The 21,203-nt window shown below is 41.8% G+C and overlaps 1 protein-coding gene across 2 annotated transcripts in view; it reads left to right on the top strand.

Moving 5' to 3' along the window:
- Positions 1-21,203, top strand: part of LOC106917864 (nectin-2) — a 120,495-nt gene that overhangs the window by 32,835 nt on the left and 66,457 nt on the right. For both annotated transcript variants that reach the window (XM_014987136.2, XM_014987135.2), the window contains exons 2-6: positions 10,915-11,024; positions 13,897-14,146; positions 18,063-18,356; positions 18,544-18,661; positions 19,877-20,025. In XM_014987136.2, coding sequence (XP_014842622.2) covers positions 10,915-11,024; positions 13,897-14,146; positions 18,063-18,356; positions 18,544-18,661; positions 19,877-20,025 — 921 coding nt within the window. The remainder of the gene's footprint in view (positions 1-10,914; positions 11,025-13,896; positions 14,147-18,062; positions 18,357-18,543; positions 18,662-19,876; positions 20,026-21,203) is intronic.

Genomic DNA, 21,203 nt, shown 5'->3' with positions numbered 1-21,203 from the left:
TTGGGATTTTTGTGGAAGTACCTGGCACTTGTAGCGTCTCCTGATCCGTTAATTCACGGCTATTTTCGAGGCGAGATGCTTTCAGACTCTGGATGAGCTACCAAACGCACAAAAGGATGCACTCAAAAGACGATTGAGGGGAAAGCCGTGTGATGGGTCTTTTCGATTTATAAGAAGGTGGAAGGCTTCAGAATGCAAGATGGGGAACAGATCGAGATATTTCAATGACACTGACTGTAGACTTATGGGAAAGTCATTTTCAAATCTTTGGATTTACATTTTCACGCCGACTGCGGAGCCGCCACTATGACCACCCGGCTCCAAACTCAATATTACATGCAGTGCTAAAATAACATGCCCACTCCAATTACCATGAGGAGTGACGGCGAACAGAGCCAGGCCAAAGAAATCAGGCAGGAAAAAAACTAGTAGAGTAAAAGAAGAAAAAAAACAACAACAATGTATTCAGAGAAGAGCTGAATGAGCCAGAGGGATGAGAAGGATTTATTCCAAAATGAAAGGACAGGACAGAGGAGGACAGCGCTGACGGAGGGGGGGAGGCAGGATCCGTGGAGGTAGAATGATGTGCCGGGCCCGAAAACAGACAAAGCAGAACCGGGACCCGCAGGGGAGCCGGGTGTCTGTCAGCCAGTAAGTTATTCAGTCACTTGTTCACTGGGCTGTCGCTGTCGCCGTGGCGATGGCAGGACAGCACAGAAGCAGACGTTATTTGTTTGTCACAGGAGGGTTGTGTCCTTTCTGTCCACACTGGACGACTTGTTACAAGCAGGACTTGACGCTCGAAAGCATCACATGACGGTCATGAAAGCCTCGTGGCTTCATGCTTTAATATGCCACAGACAGGAAGTCTCCTTGACCACCCCTCCCTCTCTCCCTCTCATTCAGCGCTCCCCTCCTTTCTGAGTAAGGTACAGTGTGGATGTTGGTGTTTATTAATAATGAAGAGGGGAGGGGAGGTGGAGGGGGAGACCTCTGCTTTCGTTCCTACTCTGGAATAAATTATTCACTCCTGGTGGAGAGGAGAGCCTCTCCACCGTGCGTGCGTCTCCTCTGAGCGCCGCTCTAGATGTGGTTTTGCTTTCCCAGCAGTTGTTGGTGTGGAAACGTGTTTTGTCTCTGCGTGACCACAAGTCACTTTAATCCCTCGGGTGTTTTATTTGTGTTCCTCCTGGCCCGGCCCGTGCTAAATCATTTAGGGCCTTGCGAATGCTGCTGGCTTGTGGATTCATCGTCCTGCTGGTGTTTGTGCTGGATGGGCCTCTCCTGATTTTTTATTTTTTCCTGGTTTTTAATTCCAGCCTTAGGATTTCTGTTTTGGACCAGTTGGACCAGCAGCTGGTCTGGTGTGAAATATTTTATTTGTTACAGACGATGGGTGGAGGATGTAAGTGGGAAGTCCACAGAGGAAGCCGTTTGGAGGAGCTTGTAGTCTTTTTTTTTTTTTGTCTTGTCAAGACCCACACAGCTGAATGTTTTGAAGGTGTCGTTTTTTATTCTTTCACTCCCCCAGGCTTTGAGAATGTTCCCGATTTTTATTACAATAATAATCAATACCAGAGATATAATTAGCAGGATTCCTATTGAGAAACTTGACTTTCATATATTTTTCAGGTCTGGATAAGGAAGGGAAACATTAATATTTCTAGATTTTATTCACCGACTCGTTGTCTCAACTCCGTCTTTAAATTTGTCCATGCATTCATCCTTTCATCCATCCCCCTTTCTGTTGATCCATTATTTGTTTTTTCTCTCTGTTGTTCCATTCATTCATCCATCAGCTCATTAATTTGTTCCTCTGTCAGTTCATTTTTTTTTAATCCTTTCATCAGTACAGCCATCAATATTTTTGTTATTCCTCACTGATCCATTTATCCACCCATTTCTGTCTATGCAGCCATCATTCTGTCATCAGTTTCTTTGTTCATCCATCCATTTAGTTTAATTATAAATCACAGATTCACAACTAAAATCTTGTACATTCTGCAAAATCTTATGTCGATAATATTGGTAAATATTGAAATGATATTGGTTAGTGTTCAGTTTTCTTTCCTTTGTGCTTCAGTGACTTTGTGACCTTTACATTTTGGACATCATTTGTGTCCGTTGTGATCATCTGCTGCCATGAGACTCTGTCCAGCTGGATGTATGTTATTAACATAAAAAATATAAGTTGATAACACTTGGAATGTATTAGCTATCGATTAGTGCTCCAAATATTCCTCAGCAATATGAATATTGCACACTGAAATTAGGAAATATTTGTGCAGCTTTAGTTCGGTTTACATTGAGAAACAAATTAATCAATTCACTCTCACTTGCATATATTCCAATTTGATCACTGCAGAAACATTTATTTTGCCAAACAGAAGAAAGCTCTTCTATCTCAGCAAATCTAAATGGTTGCTTTGACTCTTGCTTCGCAGATTCTTCCTCCAGCGTCAAAATTTGTGAAAGCGGGTCAAAGACGGACCGAAAGGAAAATGCGTTGCGATCTGGTGTTGTGAGAAGTGTAGAGGAGGATGCCGGGTGTTTGTGAAGTTGAAGTTTGTCATAGTTTTGAAAGGAAGAAATTAGACCCTTGTTCAGAGTTTTGTAAATATCCCCAGTGGCTCCCTCTCTCTCCTGATGTTGATACACTTAATTGAAATGGCAAATGCTTATTTTTGCAAATGATGTTCGCCCAAGTCCTCGGGCATGTTTGTTATAAACAGCTAAACGAAGAGCATGCAGCAGTGTGCAGATGCATGTGAATATGTGCAGACACACACACACACACACACCCACCCTCGTTAAGCTCACACACTCATACCTCCTGGTGCAGATCTCTCCTCCAGCTGTTCATTTCTCCTTGGCACTTTGAAGCCTGTTCATGTCTCCCAGTGTCCCTCCCCCTGATCCCCTCTTTCTCCTTCACTCCCCTTCTGTCACATTTCATGCATTTCTGCTTCCTTTCCTTATTTCTGCCCAATTCTTCTCTTCTCCTCTTCACTCTCTCCTCACACTTGCACTCAGTCTGTTATCAGATATTTCATCACTGTGAACAAAGTGAAATGTCGCACTTTTTTCTTTTTGTTTTACTTGTTTTTTTCCCCCTCCCCAGCTCCTGTTGCATCACAAAGATTTTATTCCACCTGTCTTCTGTGTGCAACCGCTCTGTAGCCATAAACCTTTTATTTATACTCATTTTTCTCTATTGCTTTTCTTCACCGGTGGGGTGTCTGTGGTGATATTAGTGTCCATCTCCTGTGGTAGCCTTGAAGTCTTTGAAGTGTGCCTCTTTTATCAAACAAAGGGGCTTTTGACTTTGCTGCTCTGTAGAGAAAAAGCATATTGCATGAATGCATTAATATAGGATGTCATCGGAGAAGTCCATAATGTGACTTCTAAAAGTAGCTTTCCCATGTGTTATTGATTAGAAAAGGCCCTTTGGAAAGGTCAATGAGAATACGAGACGCATCTCAAGTCTTCATTTCCTGGTTTTATTCTTGGCTTGTCAAGCTGCCTCCCACTGTCAAATCTAAGCTTCATCCAGAGTCTGCTCTCTGCATATCAAACTATCCGCATCTAAGTGTGTGTGTGTGTGTGTGTGTGTGTGTGTGTGTGGGTGTGTGTGTGTGTGTGTGAGAGCGCACACGGGCTGGGAATGCGAGTTAATTCGTTGTCGATTTGTGTGTGTGTGTGAAAGTCAGGAAGTGGTGATGTCTGATGGGAGTGGTGGGCAGACAGACGGAGCGGCTGCGTTCAGGCTGATGCATTTCAAGGCTCCTGCTGATATCTGCAGACCAGCAGCAGTTTCAACATGACACATGCATCACGTTGCAGTATCTGCTTTGGTTAATAACAATGCAAACATCACACAGAAGTCAGTCACGCAGGCGGCCGCGTTGGGTGGGAGGCATTGTTATCCAAAGTGTCAAGAAGCGCACTTATACCAGCTTTAGTGGCCAGTGCTTTTGACAGTTTTGACTTTTCGTTGCGCTGTTGGCTGAATCGGCGACTCCCCAAATTACAGACGCACAAACTGCAATTGTTGTACGTCGGCAAGTAACGGAGGAACGGATGGAAAGAAAGGGCAGAAATGTGGATGTACAGAACTGCAACATTAAAACTCTTCATATTGGACTTTTAGCTTTGAATCAGAAACTTTGTCTCAGAATTGTTTTGCTTTTTAATCAAGTTAAAGCAAGTTTTGGTAATGTAAATGTCAACCCTGGTAGAAGGGCTTTCCTCTGTGCTTTTTGAGAAGAATTGGTAACCAGTGGGAATCCCATGTCTCTGCTCTTATAACATGGCTTCCGGTTATGTTGGGGGCTCAGTTTGGGTGCGGCGTTTGTGCCACGGTAGCAAATGCAACCACACTGGCTGGCTTGTGGGAGGTGCTGGTTAAGGAGTGAAATGCCACTTTGGTATTCATACATCTAGAACGTCTTGTTTCTTCGAACTTCAGTCATCTTAATTCAATAAGTCTGTAACAAAAGGAGCTGTTTGTCATTGGCTCAGAGTGTTTGGCAAGTTTTCCATGGGTGCAACCCGCAAATTCATTTTCCTTACAAATGTGACACCACTTGATGGGAAATAAACAGATCTTACACACTTGTCGCTATGTTTTTAACACTCCATTCTTCTGTTCATCTATTCATCCTTTCGTCCATCGTCCTCTCATCCTAATTTCTGATAATCAATGTAAATCCTGTTCTGACAGTTTGCATTTTTTGCATGTTTAATTTTTTAAAGCCTGAAACTACAGAAACTGCTGCCATAAACTCATGCTGAACCTTTGTTTTGATGCTTTAAGCTAGAAAGGAGTGACATCTCTATAAAGTTTAGCCCGGAAAAGCATGCAATATCAAAATGAAAAGGGGGTGAGGGGAAATCTGTCCGATGAATGAAATGGGAGTAAGGCTTTGTTGGCCAGGTCGTACTAAAACATTGTATGTTTAAAGGATTTTGCAAGTCTGAGGAAGTAAAAGATAAATGGTCCATTCTCTGCAGAGTCAGGAGCAGACAGGGAAAATCTTTGTTCTTTGGATATCCCAAAGATTACCTAAAAGCACCAGGTTTAGCAGGACATTCCTCTGTGGGAGGATGAGTAAGTCGGCGTAAAACCTTTTGAAAATGTTTTAAAATCCATCCTGGAATGAGTGAGAAGCCAAAGAAGACGGACCGATTTGTTCTTGTTGGAGGGCGAGCAGCTGCGTTACTGTCTGAGCTCCTAACTTACTGAGAAACGCCGACCTTGCTGCGAACTAATAGAGGACTGAATCTCTGTAGCTCGTTCTCCAACAAATGTTGTTCATCTTGGCTAAAAGTTGCAAGTGTTAAAAGTAATTTGTGCTGAAGGACCGAATGCAAAATGATCCCCGTCCTAATCTAATTAAGATCTTAAATATAAGATGAATGTCTCCTTAAGCACTCATGCTTAATTTCAGACCATTTCAAAACAATTTAAGCCTCTCAACACAAAAAGACAACCTCTGTAATAATCTTGGATCATAATCAGAGCCTTGGTGCCAGTTTGTTAAAAAGCACAAAGCTGTGTTTGGCAGAGCTCCTGTTCATGTATTCAAGGCGGCTGCAGAAACGGAGGCTGTTCAGTTGAAATATAACCCAGACTCTTGAACAATGGATTAGCAAAGTGATCCAATGGCTCAGCCTTTGCCACTTCTCCTCAGCGCTTCTTTTTCTTCCAAGTTCAAGGATGCATTGAGTCCACAGTTTGCTGCTTACTCTTCAACTATGAAGTAAATAAGTAATATCCTCTATACTCACAAGTTCGCAAGAAGCTACAAGTCGTTATTCGTAAACTTTTCCTTGAGAATAAATGATCCTGCTTAAGCTGCTCTCCATACGGCTTGTATCAAAACATTCTGCAGCAGAGCAGAGGGTGAGCGCTGCGGAATAGGAAAATAATGGAAATGGAGAAATTCTCACAGACCTGTGAGAATAATGAAAAGTGCAGGATGCTTACTGAGACAGCTGTGTGCCGGAGAGGCCAAAGGAAAAACACACCCACATTCTTTCTGCGGCGCTCCGTCTTAGACACGCTCGCACTCTCGCACAATGGGCCGGTAGGAAGCAATCTTCAAGAACACGGAGAGCGGGAGGGGGACGCTTCATTGTAGCCCACCTGGCAGCGCAAAGCCGCTAGCTTGATGAAATGGCAGAGTCACTGAGCTCTGAAGGCTGTTAGATATTTTAGTTGATGGCCTGCACTCCCTGTCCGCCCTGACGTTGCTGCTTTTCTCCAGCATTGCGGCGATCAGGCAGAGGACGTGAATGCCATTAGGCGTCTGAGACGGTCTCCCAGGCAGCGAGGCAGGCGGACACACACTGATAAGCGCATGTTTGGTTTTAAAAGCCACAAATGGGCTGCAGAGCAAATTAGGATTTGTGGGGATTTCCCTCCCTCCCCCCCTCTTTTTCTCACTCTTACCTCTTATAGCCATTTCACAGTTTTACTCTGTTCCTTTATATGCACTGTGGTTTCCCATAAGCGCTGCATTTCCACTGGAGGGGCCTTTTCTAGAAACCAGGGTGGCTTTATGGAGCCATCGTTTCATCTGTTCCACAGCAAGAACAAGGAACAAATCAGGTGACGGTCGGGTCTACCCAGCGTTCATAAGGTGACTGTACATAAGTTATAAAGTGTAGCTGCTGTGACAGAAATCAGGAATCAAGTCAAAGAGCCAGGGCAGAAATCTGGCTCTGGAGCTGCAGTTTAGCTTTAACATTGCTAACTTGTTGGATATTCTCAGCATTCCCTAGTTTAATGTTTTAGATAGGCTATCCTTCACTATAACTTTAAACTGTACAAAATAAGTAAATTACATCTTTGTTTGCAAACTGATTTAAATCCAGGTATCCATAATTGACTTCAGTAAAAAAAAAATCAAATGAATAAAATCCCTGCATTCAGAAATACACTTGCAAACTATTTTATTGAGATGTTATGTTAGAAAATGCATCTTCACAACTTTCCGAGATGAATTTAAACAATCAGTAAGTTTGCACAGTTAATTCCCCATTGGGACATGCTGCACATGCTTTAGTGATCTGAATATTTATAACATCTTTAGGCTTTAAAATTGTTCTGGAGTGTAATTATTATGAAATGGATACAAGTTATGATTGTAGGCCAGATTGTAATCCCAAACAGAGTGGTCGCTCAGTAGGACTGACCCTCATTCTGCCTGGTTTCGTACCAAGAAGTGGCCTGGGTTAAAATTGTGATGGGACTGAGGAAAACGGTTGTGGTCACACACTGGAAATGTGTCTCTGTTCGCTTGTGGAGTCCACCCTGAATCAATTTCCGCACTCTGATTCTCGCCCACCCTCATCAACCGTCACCTCTCCATTTTTAGTCGCCCTTTCCACTTCTTTCTTCTCCTCTCTGCCAGACGTCTTTGTCCCTCAACTGTCTCCTATTAACCTTGTTTACCGCTCACGATGCCTCCTCCTTCCCTCAACACATTCTCTCGTCGCTCCCTCTTTACATCCTCTATTCCTGGCACCGACGTTCTGTTCACACCCTCTCATCCTCACTTTCCTCGCATCCGTCCTCCGTCACTTGCGCATTCCCAGGCTGTCTCCCCCTTCGTCTCATCACTTTATCCCGCCATCCTTCCAGCACACGCCCCTCTCAGACTCATTTTCCTCTCCGCAGATGAACGGTGGGAAATATGGAAATGTCAGCGTGACCAGGCTGGAGATCAGAGTGAGAGGACTATGTTAATATGGCAGGGCTGTCACAGCGCCATTAGCATAAAAAGTCTGTGTGCACGCACATCATGTGGGTGTTAAAGACATAATGATAGGTGACAGTACTTGGGTTACTGGCGTCCAACTACTTGAGAAGGTTGAAGAGTGCAGTTTTTGGATGGGATGCTTCAGGTTTTCCATGTTGGCGTTTATTTCACCTGCAGCCAGCAGAGATTTTGTAAAGTAGAGCAGCAATGACACTCTGCTTCTGGTCTTTGCTCTCTTCCCCTCCCAATCTTCTTGCTCTTTTTTTTCTACTCCTCCTCTGCTTTACCCTTGAACTGTCTTTTGTTCTCCAGTTCTCTTTACTTTTTTTTTGTCGGTCCCTGCCTTCTGTTGTACTGTAGCCACTTCTTTCCAAATGTTTACTCTCTCAATTAGCCTTCTGAAACGCGTCCTTGCTCCAACATTTTCCTGAGCGTTTTATTTTCATATTCATGCTTGAACTTCTCTTCCTGTGTCTCCCCCTTTAGTGACACTTTTAAGTTTTCAGGGTTTTTATTTTTTAGAGTGTGTGGGAGGGGGGGGCTCTGTTATGAAGGTTGAGGCTGTGTAATATTCATTTCTCCGGAGGCTGCAGGAGTCTGAGGCCAGCCTGTCTCTCATCTCCGCTCTGACGGGAGCTGATCTGTGTTGTGTCTCCTCTCATTGGAACTGAATGACTGATGCGAACCTGCCTCCATCTTGACCCCACGTTGCTTTGTTTGTGCATCTTGATTGCGCACACTGGTATTTGCACAACAGGAAAAACATGCCTGAACTTGGAATATTTTTCTTGTTGCACAGTAGCTGTTTATTTGTTTCTTTTGCACAGGTCTAGGGGTAGCAACAGTTTAAAAGTATTTTAAAGGCTCCTTACCTGTACAATTATATTCCTTGTAAAAGCATAAATGCTGAAATACTTTCTCTGTTTTGCAAACGTAAGCTTTAAACATGGTGTCGAATGATGTAGGAATATCTGTGCACTTCAGTTAGCATTCATAAAAGTAGCAAAATTAAGATTTGGGGAAATGTAACCATCAAAAGAGACGCAACCTGATGTAAAGCAGAAGTACTTTAAAAAGATATTTATGTAAACACAAAAATTAGAGCATCTAAAAACATTTATAGATGATAAACATGCAGAAATCAAGTAATACATCAGAAAGATATAAAGATGTTTAGCCAATGTGCTAAAATTAACCAAAATTAAAGCAGCAGTATGTAAAAAGACCTATAAACATCAAACAGAAACTCATCCATATGTTTATCTTTAGTCACATAGATTATTGTGACAGTTTCTTCACAGGTTTGTCTAATGAATCAGGTTCTTCAGCTGATCCAGAACGCTGCTGCTCACATTCTCACTAAAACCAGGAAGATGGAGCAAATCACCCCCGTTCTTAAAGCCTTACACCGGCTTCCTGTAGAGAATCATCTTTAAAGTACGGTTAGTTTGTAAATCACTGAACCACTTAGCACAATCATACAGAAAAGACCTGCTTACATTGTTTCAACCTTCTAGACCGTTCTGGTTCTGGTTCTAGTCTGGTTTGCATCTCCAGAACCAAACAGAAGCACCATTCAGTTTTCATGCTAAAGGCTAAAAATGCACTTGCTTGCAGTAAAGCTAAATAAATGCAACATAGTGTTAGCATGCTAACCCTTAGCATTCCATTAGCTTTAGATGATATCTTTAACACACTATTAGCTTAATCTCGCTAGCATTAGCATACTGAGTGGGCTGGAAAGTCCAAACCGCTCCATGAAACCTATAATTAGCAAACCGTATGTGGAATGAAAGGACAATTAGAAAACCACTCTGGATAAGTCTAGCAGACTTTGTCAATACACCCAAACCACAGTGTAATAAAAGGTTTAATTTTAATCCAGTTTTCTCATTTTCTGCTTCATTGTGTTCTGCTCCAGTCACACAAGTTGACCCGAGTATTGTTAGACCAGTTCAGGTAGATAAATCAGAAAAACTGCATTGCAAAATCTATTTTGGGGGTTCCTCGCAAATATGCAGGGTGTTGTTGACTTGCACGGTTTCTGTGTGTCCGGAGACGGGGACAAAGATCCGTGTTTCACCCCAAAAAGGATCAGCGCTGCTCCCACCGGCTGGTTAGCGGCTGTCCAGAGGTTTCTCTGTGGCTACAAGGGGGTTGTTTTGTGGTTGCAAATTGGGCTGGCGCTGTGAGAGCTGATGTTATTCTAGGAAAGTCTTGTTTTCCTCCACTTTCCCACTCAGTCTTTCATTCCTTCTGCCCTCATCTCCTCCTCTGTATTGATATTTCATATCTCCCCTGAGATGGGGAGATGTGCTGTTCATTGCTTGTCAAATGAGAGACAGCGCTGCCCTTATCTAGTCGACTCCACGTTTCATGCGTGTTCAGCTTCGACTCAGCTGTGCGTTTCACATTAGTTTCAGTGCAGCAGCTCTGACACGGCCCAAACTGGTGGAGCTGGTCTTGCAGCTAATTGCGCTGCATATCTGCAGCTTGTTGGCAAACACGCAATCGCTCCACAGCACCGGCTGCAGACATTTTGAAGTTGTGTAACTGCAGGTAATCCATTCTTTCTTAAAACTGGTGCCATCTTGCTGACATAAACTAATGTGGGCTTATTCACACAAGTAATTACATTTTCACAGAGACCTGCACACACAAACAGGCGCACACACAGAAAGAGGAGCAGACGGTCCGACTAAAACTCTCCCGCTCTGCATTTCTCACACTGAGAAAAGCATATTTATTTTGACTCTGCTGTTACACAGGAATGTGTCGGCACAGCAAATGGCAGGCTATAGAGAGGCATATCCCATCCTGATGATTTATGACCTATGTTCAAAAGAAGACTGGTTTTCGTCTTTTTTTTCCCGCTGCACATTTGCCCTCCTCTTTTTTTTTTTTTTTTTTTTTTTTCCCCTCAGCTACTTCATCCACATGAGCAGTCATGTAGACATACCAGCCTCTTGGCCTACTTGCCTGGGTTCACTAATATTGTCCTCTGTTGTACCAGACAGATCCACACAGTCCTCATTTATCATCAGGCTTATTACCGACATGATTCCTGCGCTCCCTTTCTCCGTTTCCTTCCCTGGCGTAGGAAATGACTGTGGCTAATGTTTTTCTCCCTCTTCTTTGTTTCATGCAGGGACATCGGGTCAGCGGGTGAAGGTGGAACCAGAACTAGCTTCATATCCCGGCCAGACGGTCAACCTACGCTGCGCCTTCCCGGACCCAACGGGGATTCAGCTCACAATGGTCAGACTCCCATTTCCAAAATGAAATTATCTTTTTTTTCCTCAATCTGGATTTGATTATCTGTGTTCACTGATGTGCTCATATCTGCCGTACACTTTTGGCTTTCTTCACCCAAACATTACAGCATATTGCTGCCTTGTGGCTCAGTAATTTGGTGAAATTGCTTGGAAATAAAACGGGATTTCTGCAGGGGCTTAAAATCTCATGAGGCTCCAATTTATTTATTTTCCATTTAGGGCTTTTAAGAAGTCTTAAATAGGTTGAGGTTTTGAATTTCAGTAAGTATCATATTACATTTATACATGGCAGCTGTGGCTCAGTGGGTAGAGGGGTTGTCTTGTAATCTGAAGGTTGTAGGTTTGATTCCAGTTTCCTCCTTTCAAATCTCAATGTAGACATTCAACCCCAAGTTGCCCACCGAGCTGCATATGGGTGTATAAATGTACTTTATACATTTAATAGTGCTTTGTGGTGTCAAAATGACTGGAAAAGTGCTATAGAAATTGAGTCCGTTTACCATTTGTTTGTGTATCTTATTTTTTTGAGGGTGGCACCAACAGCAATCATTTCTGATGTGAGTTTTTGTAGATTAAACCCCTTGATGCTGAGTGAGTTTTCCTCTGATGCTGCAGTCTAGGGATACACATCACATACAAAACGAATATAAATGAAGAGGAGCAGATAAAATGATCACAAATCCCCAATGTTGAGTTTGGAAAGAGATGATGAGTATATTTTTAAAAAAGCAGGAGGAGGAACGCTCACCATTGCCATATATAGAAAACGATGTTGTGGGATGATACAACTGATGTTGCACAGGTTAAGCTTGCTTGCTAGTTTTTAGTTGGAGATGAGACAAAATATTATGCACCCAAGTTTTTTGGCAATGTTAAAGAATACCGTCATATAAATTGATGATCATTTTGTCTTGCATAGCAACCACAATGGCAACAATTGACACAAATTCCCAGTCTGGGTCACCAGTTTGCGGGCGCGTCATTCAGCCGTCGGTTCAGACTTCACCGTTTTGCGGTTCAACCAATCATGTCCAGATAACAGTATGGAAACATGTCTAATTACAATTTATGGAGTATCTTGGCTGTAGTTCACCTCATTGCTTAGTTTTTAGCAGACACTCATTATACTGCTGTAGAAACAGCTGAGATCTTCCTCTTGTTTGGTTTTTGACTTCTTCCCTTTTCCTATCATATTTGTTCATTGCTCTTCAAAACCAAGGCACTGACTCTTTAGCTACTGCCAAAATCTTATTGTTTGGTCAGAAATGCACAAAATGTTAAGTAGTTCATAGTGATGAGGCCTTTAAATCAAAGGTTTGTAAATTTCACTCTAGAAGTGCCTTGTGTTTAAATTGAGTTTGTTTTTAAGTTGTCATATCGTAACAGTGTTGTGATGAATGCTGCAGTAGGTAACGTTTAATAAAAATGTCTTTAAACATTTTTTAAAACTGTCGCTGATGGTACAAGACAGATGATCTTTGAAAATATCTGCCATATGCATAAATACACCACCAAGTCAAACAACCAATCAGAGCCAGGAGGAGGGTCTTGGTGCTGTCAACCACTCTTGTGTATGTGCTGCTTACATGCTGCCCTGCACAGCGTGTACAAGCTCAAGATATGTGGTTTTCTGCAGCTTAGCTAATGGCGAAGAAGAAACATTAGCCAAGCTGCTAATGCGAAGAAACATTAGCTAAGCTGCTAATGCGAAGAAACATTAGCTAAGCTGCTAATGCAAAGAAACATTAGCTAAGCTGCTAATGCAAAGAAACATTAGCCAAGCTGCTAATGCGAAGAAACATTAGCCACGCTGCTAATGCGAAGAAACATTAGCTAAGCTGCTAATGCGAAGAAACATTCGCTAAGGTGCTAATGCAAAGAAACATTAGCCAAGCTGCTAATGCGAAGAAACATTAGCGAATACGAAGAAACAACCCAACGTTCCAGGAAAACAGTTTTCCAGGAAATCAGACTCCACTGTGAAGGAGGAACTGTAGCGCAGCAGAAAGCAACGGGAAAGGCATGAACATTGCCTACATGAACATCATTGACAGCACCAAGACCCGCCTCCTGTCTCTGATTGGTTGTTTCTGACTGGTGGTGTATTTCTGCACGAGGAGAATAAGAGGAGCTTTTTTTCTTTTGTTTTTATATTATCTGTCTAATACTACACTATCACAATATAGCAACAGTTTTAACAAATATGTAAAAAAAAAAAAAACAACATATTTTTATAAGTTATCTACTGCATCTTTAAAGTCTTGAACTTAATCTACTGAAACTGTGTAGGAGTTTGACTGCTGTAATAAATGATTCAGTTGCATTTTGACAAAACTTTGAAGTTTTGTGCAGCTGGAGAAGAACAATTCACTGAACTCAAAGAATCGTCAGTTCAGCTTCATGTGCCGTTTCTGTTTTTAATTAGCCAAATTAAACCTTAATCTAACAAACGATTGCTTGCAGAAATCATTCTAAGGCAGCCGATAGGTTTTTATCACATTTGAGCTTAATGTTTTATTACTCTAAATAAACAACACTAAGCTTCATTTTGCTTCAGGGGATTGAATATGGTAATGGAAGCCACTTCTTGGTTGCATTTAAATGAAGTGGAAGTGCACAACTTTAGCAGCTTCCCAGAGAACAGCTGAGAGTTTTGCTCCTGGAAATATTCCCATCCATATTCATACCTGCTGCACTCACCTGATTGCAATTCTGCACGTGTTGCTCCGTGTAGTTTACATTTAAATCTGGACGCCTTCAAAGACTCTCCAGTGTTTCTTATCGATGCCGTGATAAATGAGGTTTGCAGTTCTTCGCTGCTGCTTTATGCTGACCCCAAACATGTTCCGTTGCAGGTCACTTGGATATACGAGCCGAAGGATGGGGAGAGGATGAACATAGCTGTGTTCCACCCCAGCTATGGCCCCAACTATCCTGAGTCCCAGATGAAGGGCAGAGTCACCTTCAAGCCCAGTCCGCCAGAGCTGTCCAGCCCTTCCATCGAGATCAGTGACGTCAGGATGACGGACGAGGGTCGGTACGTCTGCGAATACGCAACGTATCCCGACGGCAACGAGCAGGGCATCACTCAGCTGGTCATGTTGGGTAGGTCACAGTCATAATCTGCTGCTTTTAATGATTTTAGATTCAATTACTCACTGTGAATGTTTTTGTAAAGGTTCTGATGAGCAAGAAATTAATCTTAATCATTTAATAGATCTGAGAGCCACTTGTGTCCGAGTCTGTAGGCGACACTTCGTTGACCAACGTGGCTAACAAATGAGCAATTTATGAATTTCTTTAGGGGCATCGCAGTAAAACTGAACATCATCAAAGTTCAGTTACTTCATTAGTTAAATTTTAAAAAGGTAAAACTCAAATTGTGTAGCTCTGTTACACACAGAAATACATTTCTAAAGTTTATTTCAATGAATTTCTTTCTGAAGTTTAGAATATTCCATTAGACAATACAGGAAAGTTGTTATGGTTTGTGTAGAGACTGTGGAGTGGAAGTCACTAAAGAAGCTCACTGTTCAGATTGCCAACTCTAAACTTGTCGAAAGAAAAATTGAGTGGAAGAAAAAATGTTAGAAACAGCTGCACAACTCCAAAGGAAAACTGAAGCTGTGAGAAGACAGTGAAGCAAAGCCTGTTCAAATCTGAAAGAGATTTGTAAGATTTGGACTGCAGCTGGATTCAGAGTTTCAAGTCAACAGACACAACGATTGTTGGTCCTTCTGTAAGGTCGTTCTTTAACCAGAGAGGACATCTAGAGGGCCGTACCTGGACTAAGAGGAGAAGCAACTAAATTACTGGTTAGTTTATTAAATATATGTTTGATTAAAAGTTAAACTTTGCATTTCAGTTCTAAATCAAGACTCATAATCGTTCTCTCCGCTGATGAAGAAAGGACCAGTAACATCATCTGCTGCTGTTCCCTGTCCAGAGTGGAAGCAGCTGCATTTTAACCACATCATGATTGATCTTGGCAGCTTTTCAGCAGGACTTTCTAAACTACCAATAACTGCATGAATGACCATCAGAGACCAGACTTGATTACACGACCTGACTCCAGACCCAACCAGGCAGACGGGGAACCCGGGCCTCCATTACACCTCAGCAGAACCTCTTTCTGATCACTTTCATGCCGCTTTGCGTTGATGCAGGTTGTGATGCTTGGATGGATGTACAGAGACTTTTTTTTTTTGTTGGTGCATCTCAGCAGAAACGTTACAAACCACAAAATACTGATCTAATGTTATTTGATCCAGTTGACAGATGGATACGAACTTCAATTATTTTTTGAGGATTATATTAAATAACTGAATTTTTCATAATGATCAGTCTAATGTATAATGCTTTCCACACTTAGTGTTTCCCTCCTTCCTGAGTTCCTATTTATTTTGCACGTTTGTCACACTTGTAAATTTGTAAGTGTTTGGCCATGTAGCTTTTTATTCCTTCAGTAATGAACTGTACCATCATTTAAAAACTCACTTTTGTTTTTATTTTTGCCGATTTTGACTGAAGCTCTGAAACACTGAAGTGTGACAAACCTGCAAACAAAAACCAGGAATGGAAGAAACACATTTTCGCACCCGTGGATCTCGCTGCAAGTTTGAATCGCATATTAAAATAAGAAGATATTTTAGTTTAAGATGAAACTGTATGCTAGCAGAAGGAACTTAAAGTCTAGTTTTAGTCCAGAGTAGTTAAAAGTAAATCTCTGTTCTCAACAAGTGCTACTGACGGGTTAGTCTAAATGAATACGAGCTGGTATTTGCAGCACATAAACAGGGTCTGCTCCCAGTTTATCAGCCAACTATGTCAACACAGAGTTGGGAAATTGTCTGATGTTTACCTCGGCTGTTTTTCCTGTCTGGTGCCGTTTTCGCTTTGAAACTCTACGGTGAAATAAGGCTGACACGTTTCAAAGTAAAACCAAAAGCCTGAAACCGCAACACTGTTCCCATGCTTTCATGGTGTCGGCTTTAATCCGACTGTGCTGTACAAGGTGATGATCAACGCCTCACACTGCGGCTGATGCCTCTTTGTAGGAGCTGCTAGATCGCAGCTGCATCTGAAAATGTGCAGCAACGACAAATTGGGTTAATTGGCAAAAGTTATTCACATGTTTGCAGTGAATAAATGAACCGACAAGTTTTTTTTTTTTAATCCAAAGTGAATACTAAATCGCACTTTTAATATCGTTGATAGTCTGAGAAATTTGTACCCAGTGCAAAACATCCAGAGGTTTCTGATTTTAATTTATTTATTTTTTTGTAATCTCCTTAAAAAATCCATAGGTTTACCAATTGAGTAAATCAATGGCTAAATTGAAGCCAAAAAATGTTGAGTATTTGGGCTGAGTTTGTGCAACTCTTGAACTGTCAGAGTTTAAGAGTTGCAATCTGAAAAGACGGATTGTAACTTTGATCCAAACCCTTCATTTTTGGACCATTAGGATTAATGTGGGCAAAAATGTTGACTATTCAGAAGAAAGTAGATAAAAAGAACCATTTGGGCCCACGGAGGATTAAATTGCTTAATACATCTAATATTACAAGTTAAATAGAGCTTAAAATTAAACAGAGAACGGCCGTTTTAATAACCATTTACAGTATGAACCAGCATTTTCTTTGGTATTTTATAAAAAATCGTAAGTTTTAGGAGCAGTGTGGTGAATACAAGATTTTTTTAAAACTTTTTTTTTTTTCCTTTTATACCAGATATTGGCCCATTCCTGTGCTGAAAGTCTCAGTTGGTAAAAATCTCCCATTATAATGCAGCAATAGAACAAATTGAATGTTATTTTTTACATAAAAAATGTAATTTAAAGTGATGTAAACACATACTATTCCTATAACATTTATTTTTAAACTTAAAAACTCAAGTAAAAAATGTGTAAACTCCATCCTACTTAAATTTGAGCCTATAAATCTGCTGCCTGAATATTTTATTTTATTTTTATTTAATACTCAGTGAATGAAGATATTGTTCTGCGCAGAGTAACCCAGATCAAAGATGATCTGTGCCACTTCACAGGTTTTTAGTTTGAGTTTTTACAACTTTCACACACCATCAACACTTTGATTAGTGAGGGTAAAAGCTAGAAGAAGTTGGCCAGCTGTCCTCAGTTTATTTTACTTTCCTTGCCAAAACTGTTCAGCCATTTTCAGTTTTCCAGACTCGCTGAATCTGAGCCAAAGGAAAGTGAAGCATTTATTTTTTTATGTATATATTATTTTTTTGTGCAATGTGGTCACCCATCTGGCTATAGGTAGAAAATACTTACCTAAGGGACCAATGCAAGGCATCTTGTGCTGCTCTTTAATTCGAACACAGATTTTGAAAGGATTTAGCATCAGAGCCTTATTGCTGTTATAAGAGGCACCAGTTTTATTCTTCTTAATGTAAGACAGGCGAGGCTCAGCACCCGGCGGCCCCTCGCCTCTCCAACTCGCCGATCCTCTGTGCTTCCCCTCAGGCGGCGTATTGATCTGGCTGCTTGTCATGCCGGCTGTCAGTTCCTGTCTTCCTGCCCTCCTCTGATCCCGCAAAGCTATCAGAGAGGGCAAATGAGAAGGGAGGCGGTGCGGAGGGAGAAATAACTGACATCATGCCGTCATTTAGAAACAGTGTATGGAAATGCAGCGGGCCAGTCGGGGACGTGGCTTATCGGCGTTGGGTGAAGATGGGCTATAGAGAGGCAGTAGATGAAGAAATAAGGCAGGATCTGTGAGTTTTGCAGGCTTGCCTGTAATTGTTTGTCAATGAAATCTCAGGAGAGAGAGAGAAAAAAAAAGATTAGCTGGACAGAGAGGGTTTGATTGGGGTTGGGAGGGCAGAGGATGTTTGCTTTAGTCAGCCAGACTGACTTAAATTGTTTATCAGTAAAAGATAATTGCTCACATTATCATTTCCCTCAGCCATCTTATTTTCTGTTTATCTCTCAGTACATCCATTAATCCTCTTTCTTTGTTCCTGTCCCTGTGCATCTTTTCCTCGACCCGTCCACCAGCCAAGCCCGTGAACTCTGCCACCACCGTAGCGGAGGTGGCCGGCACCAAGCCGGTCGTGGTGGCCCGCTGCGAGTCCAGAGATGGCCGCCCGGCGGCAAAGATCCGATGGGTGACCACAGCCAAAGGCAACTGGACAGAAACGTCTAAGACGGGCGCCGACAACACGGTGACGGTGACGAGCGAGTATCGCCTGGCGCCGTCGCCCACGGACAACGCGAAGGATCTCACCTGTCTGGTGAACCACAGGACCCAGCTCAAAGACGAGAGCCTCCCGCTGAAGCTAACCATTCGGTGTAAGCACACGCACGCACGCACGCACGCACGCACGCACGCACGCACAAAGACCCTGCTCTCATGATTTCCCCTGGCGCTCACTCTAATGTGATAGGCTTTGAACATTTCAAACCTCACAGTGAATAATTAAACTTATTTCCCTTCCTTCCCCAATTTCCCTCCTGTCATTCACTCGTCCTGCGCCAGACCCCCCTATGGTGGAAATTGAGGGATATGACAACAATTGGTACTTGGGCCGTACGAACGTGGGGCTCCTCTGCAAGGCTAACGCAAACCCCGTTGCCCACACTGTGCAATGGACAACGTGAGTATCGGGTCATTCTGGAGGCTTTATCGTTTTGTCTTTCTGCCGTTTAAAGGCTTCCTTTCCTTCCTGTAGTTTACTCTTCAGTCTGCAGCTGTTGTAGAACTGTAATCATCATTTTTATTATTAAGGCTGAAAAACAGTGAAATGATTGAGATATTTCTCATAATAGGATTTGAATTCTTCCACAAACACAATGACGCTTGTTTTCCTTAATTAGTGGCCATTTGTAAAGCTACTGAAATAATTTAGAGGACATACATACATCTGGACATTTTAAGCTTGGATATTTGAGTTTTTATTTTTATTTTATTTTTAATTGTTTTACTATAAAAGCCAGACGATAAATTCTTTCACATGGAAATGGATCATCACTTCAACTGTTGACCTGAATCAAATTATTTTCAGCCTTATGAGCTTTAAAATCTGGTCTTTTTCTGATCAGTGGAACCTTTTGTGCGGCCTGCCAGCTTGTGATAACCACACAGACTGATCAGATTGTGACACTGGGTAAATAAGCTTTATGTTTGCTATTTTGGTGTCAGTAAGGCGTATAAAAATTAAGCTAGAGAAGCACAGAGATATAAGTGGCTGTTTAAAAGTAAACAAGTCGAGACGTGTGTGTTTGGTTCTTTCATGCTGCAAAGGAGTGAGAGAGAGTGAAACTTAAAGCAGATAATATGAAGGCTGAATGAATCACAACATAGTTGCTGTTTTTTTTTTAATCCTCTTTTGCTTTCAACCTCTTGACATGGAACAAAAACTGTTTTAAAGCGATGTTGTCTCACATGTGTGTTTTTACACCACTCCTGCTGATGCTATGGATGAAGAATGCCAGCATTTAAAACTGGTTTTCTTTTCCTTTCTGTTTTATATGTTGTAGTTCTTTAAAGAAACTGAACCAAGTTGACACTGGTTGGTGAAAGATTCACAACATTCTGGTTGGTTCACCTCCAGTTATCAACAATAATGGAGCTGGGGAAAACTATAGTCATTATAATTCTAAATGTGATTTCTTCTTCCCCATATTTAATAGTGGGTTTAATTTTTAGGAGAGCTGGACACCGACTGGTTATTTTCTGCCAATCAAGATTAGTGGAATTTACTGGGACTGAACAATGCAACACATTCTGCTCATATATAAATTTCCATTTCTGCCTCTCCTCACTGCTTTTTCCTTTTCTTTCCTTTGCTGATTTGCTCGTTTCCCCACAGAATGACGGGACAGATGCCAGATACCGTGCTGCCCAAAGAGAACGAGCTCAAGGTGTTGAAAGTGGACAATTCTGTCAACACCACCTTTGTGTGCGAGGTCAAGAACAGCATCGGGACCACCAGGGAACAGATCACGATCCACGTCAGAGGTGAGCTGCGTCCTGACTTGAGCAAGCTGCACTGTAGTTTAGGTTGCACAATCGGTGCATAAATCTTTTGAGTTTGATTCAAAGTGTGAGCGCCACATGTGTGCATTCGTCACTGGAAATGATTAATTGAAGTGTCCTTTTCATGCACTTCCCTGCTACGTAATGAATTGGCATCACAAATCCACTCATCTGCTGCTCTAAATAGATTAAAAGCAGTGCTTGGTGTAATTTGCACGAGTTGCAAATGTCCATACATGCTGATGAATTGTACATATTTAACGCATCAATAAAGCTTTGAGAATTCCAGCAGAGTGAAAGCGAAATGCTCTGCTGGCTGTTCATTCATTACGTAAACTTACCTCAGGCTTGTGTATGAAAATATTTATATCCTGAAAACTGATGAGCTGGAACAAACTGCTCTTTCATCACACGAGCCACACGTTTCCCCGTGTTTTATGCTCTTATTGCTTCCCCAGGGATACACCTTGTTTTCCTCACATGCCACACAAACACCGCAGACACCCACACACACATTTCCTCTGTGCTGAGGTTGATCTTGGGTGTTTAGTGTAAGGTTAGTGGGTCCAGCTGCTCTGTCCTTGGTGTGTGTGTGTGTCTGAGGGGATGTAAATGCTGAGTCAGTGTGTGCATCCTTTTGGATTCTTTCCTTCAACATCATGCCTCTCTTTTTTTGTTTTCTGTTAGGAGTGCATGTCACTTTTTCCACGTCTCTTTGCATGCTGTCGATACTTTTTTTATTCCAAGTTTTTATGCTGCAACAGTGTTCAAGGTTCCCTGTTTTTTTGTGCATCTAGAGGCAATTTTGCATTTTCTTTTCCTTTGGCCTCCATTTTTTTCTAATCTGTTGTGTTTTTGTTTTTTTTTCTCAACTGAGGCCTCTCTTTACCCTGAAGCCGTTCTTACACTTTGAGTCCTCACAAGTACTTACATGCATTAATGTAAATGGAGGACCCAAAGCAAAGGAAATGAGCAGTAATTGCACTTTAGACCACAACTGTGAGTGGTGTATTTGATTTGAATAGATGTAGATTTTATAAGCTGGTATAAAACCTGCTACCTGTGTTAATGATGCATCCGTCTCAAAAGTCGATGCAGGATTTTAGGTTCACAAAAACACAATAAGAGTAGGGGTATTTTTGAGAAAACTGACGTTTTTT

This window comes from Poecilia mexicana, unplaced genomic scaffold (genome assembly GCF_051168715.1).
Source record: "Poecilia mexicana isolate PSO_F unplaced genomic scaffold, ASM5116871v1 scaffold_16, whole genome shotgun sequence".
Classification (NCBI taxonomy): Eukaryota; Metazoa; Chordata; class Actinopteri; order Cyprinodontiformes; family Poeciliidae; genus Poecilia; species Poecilia mexicana.
The sequence above is the reverse complement of the archived record's forward strand: the minus strand, read 5'-3'. Positions and strand labels throughout refer to the sequence as shown.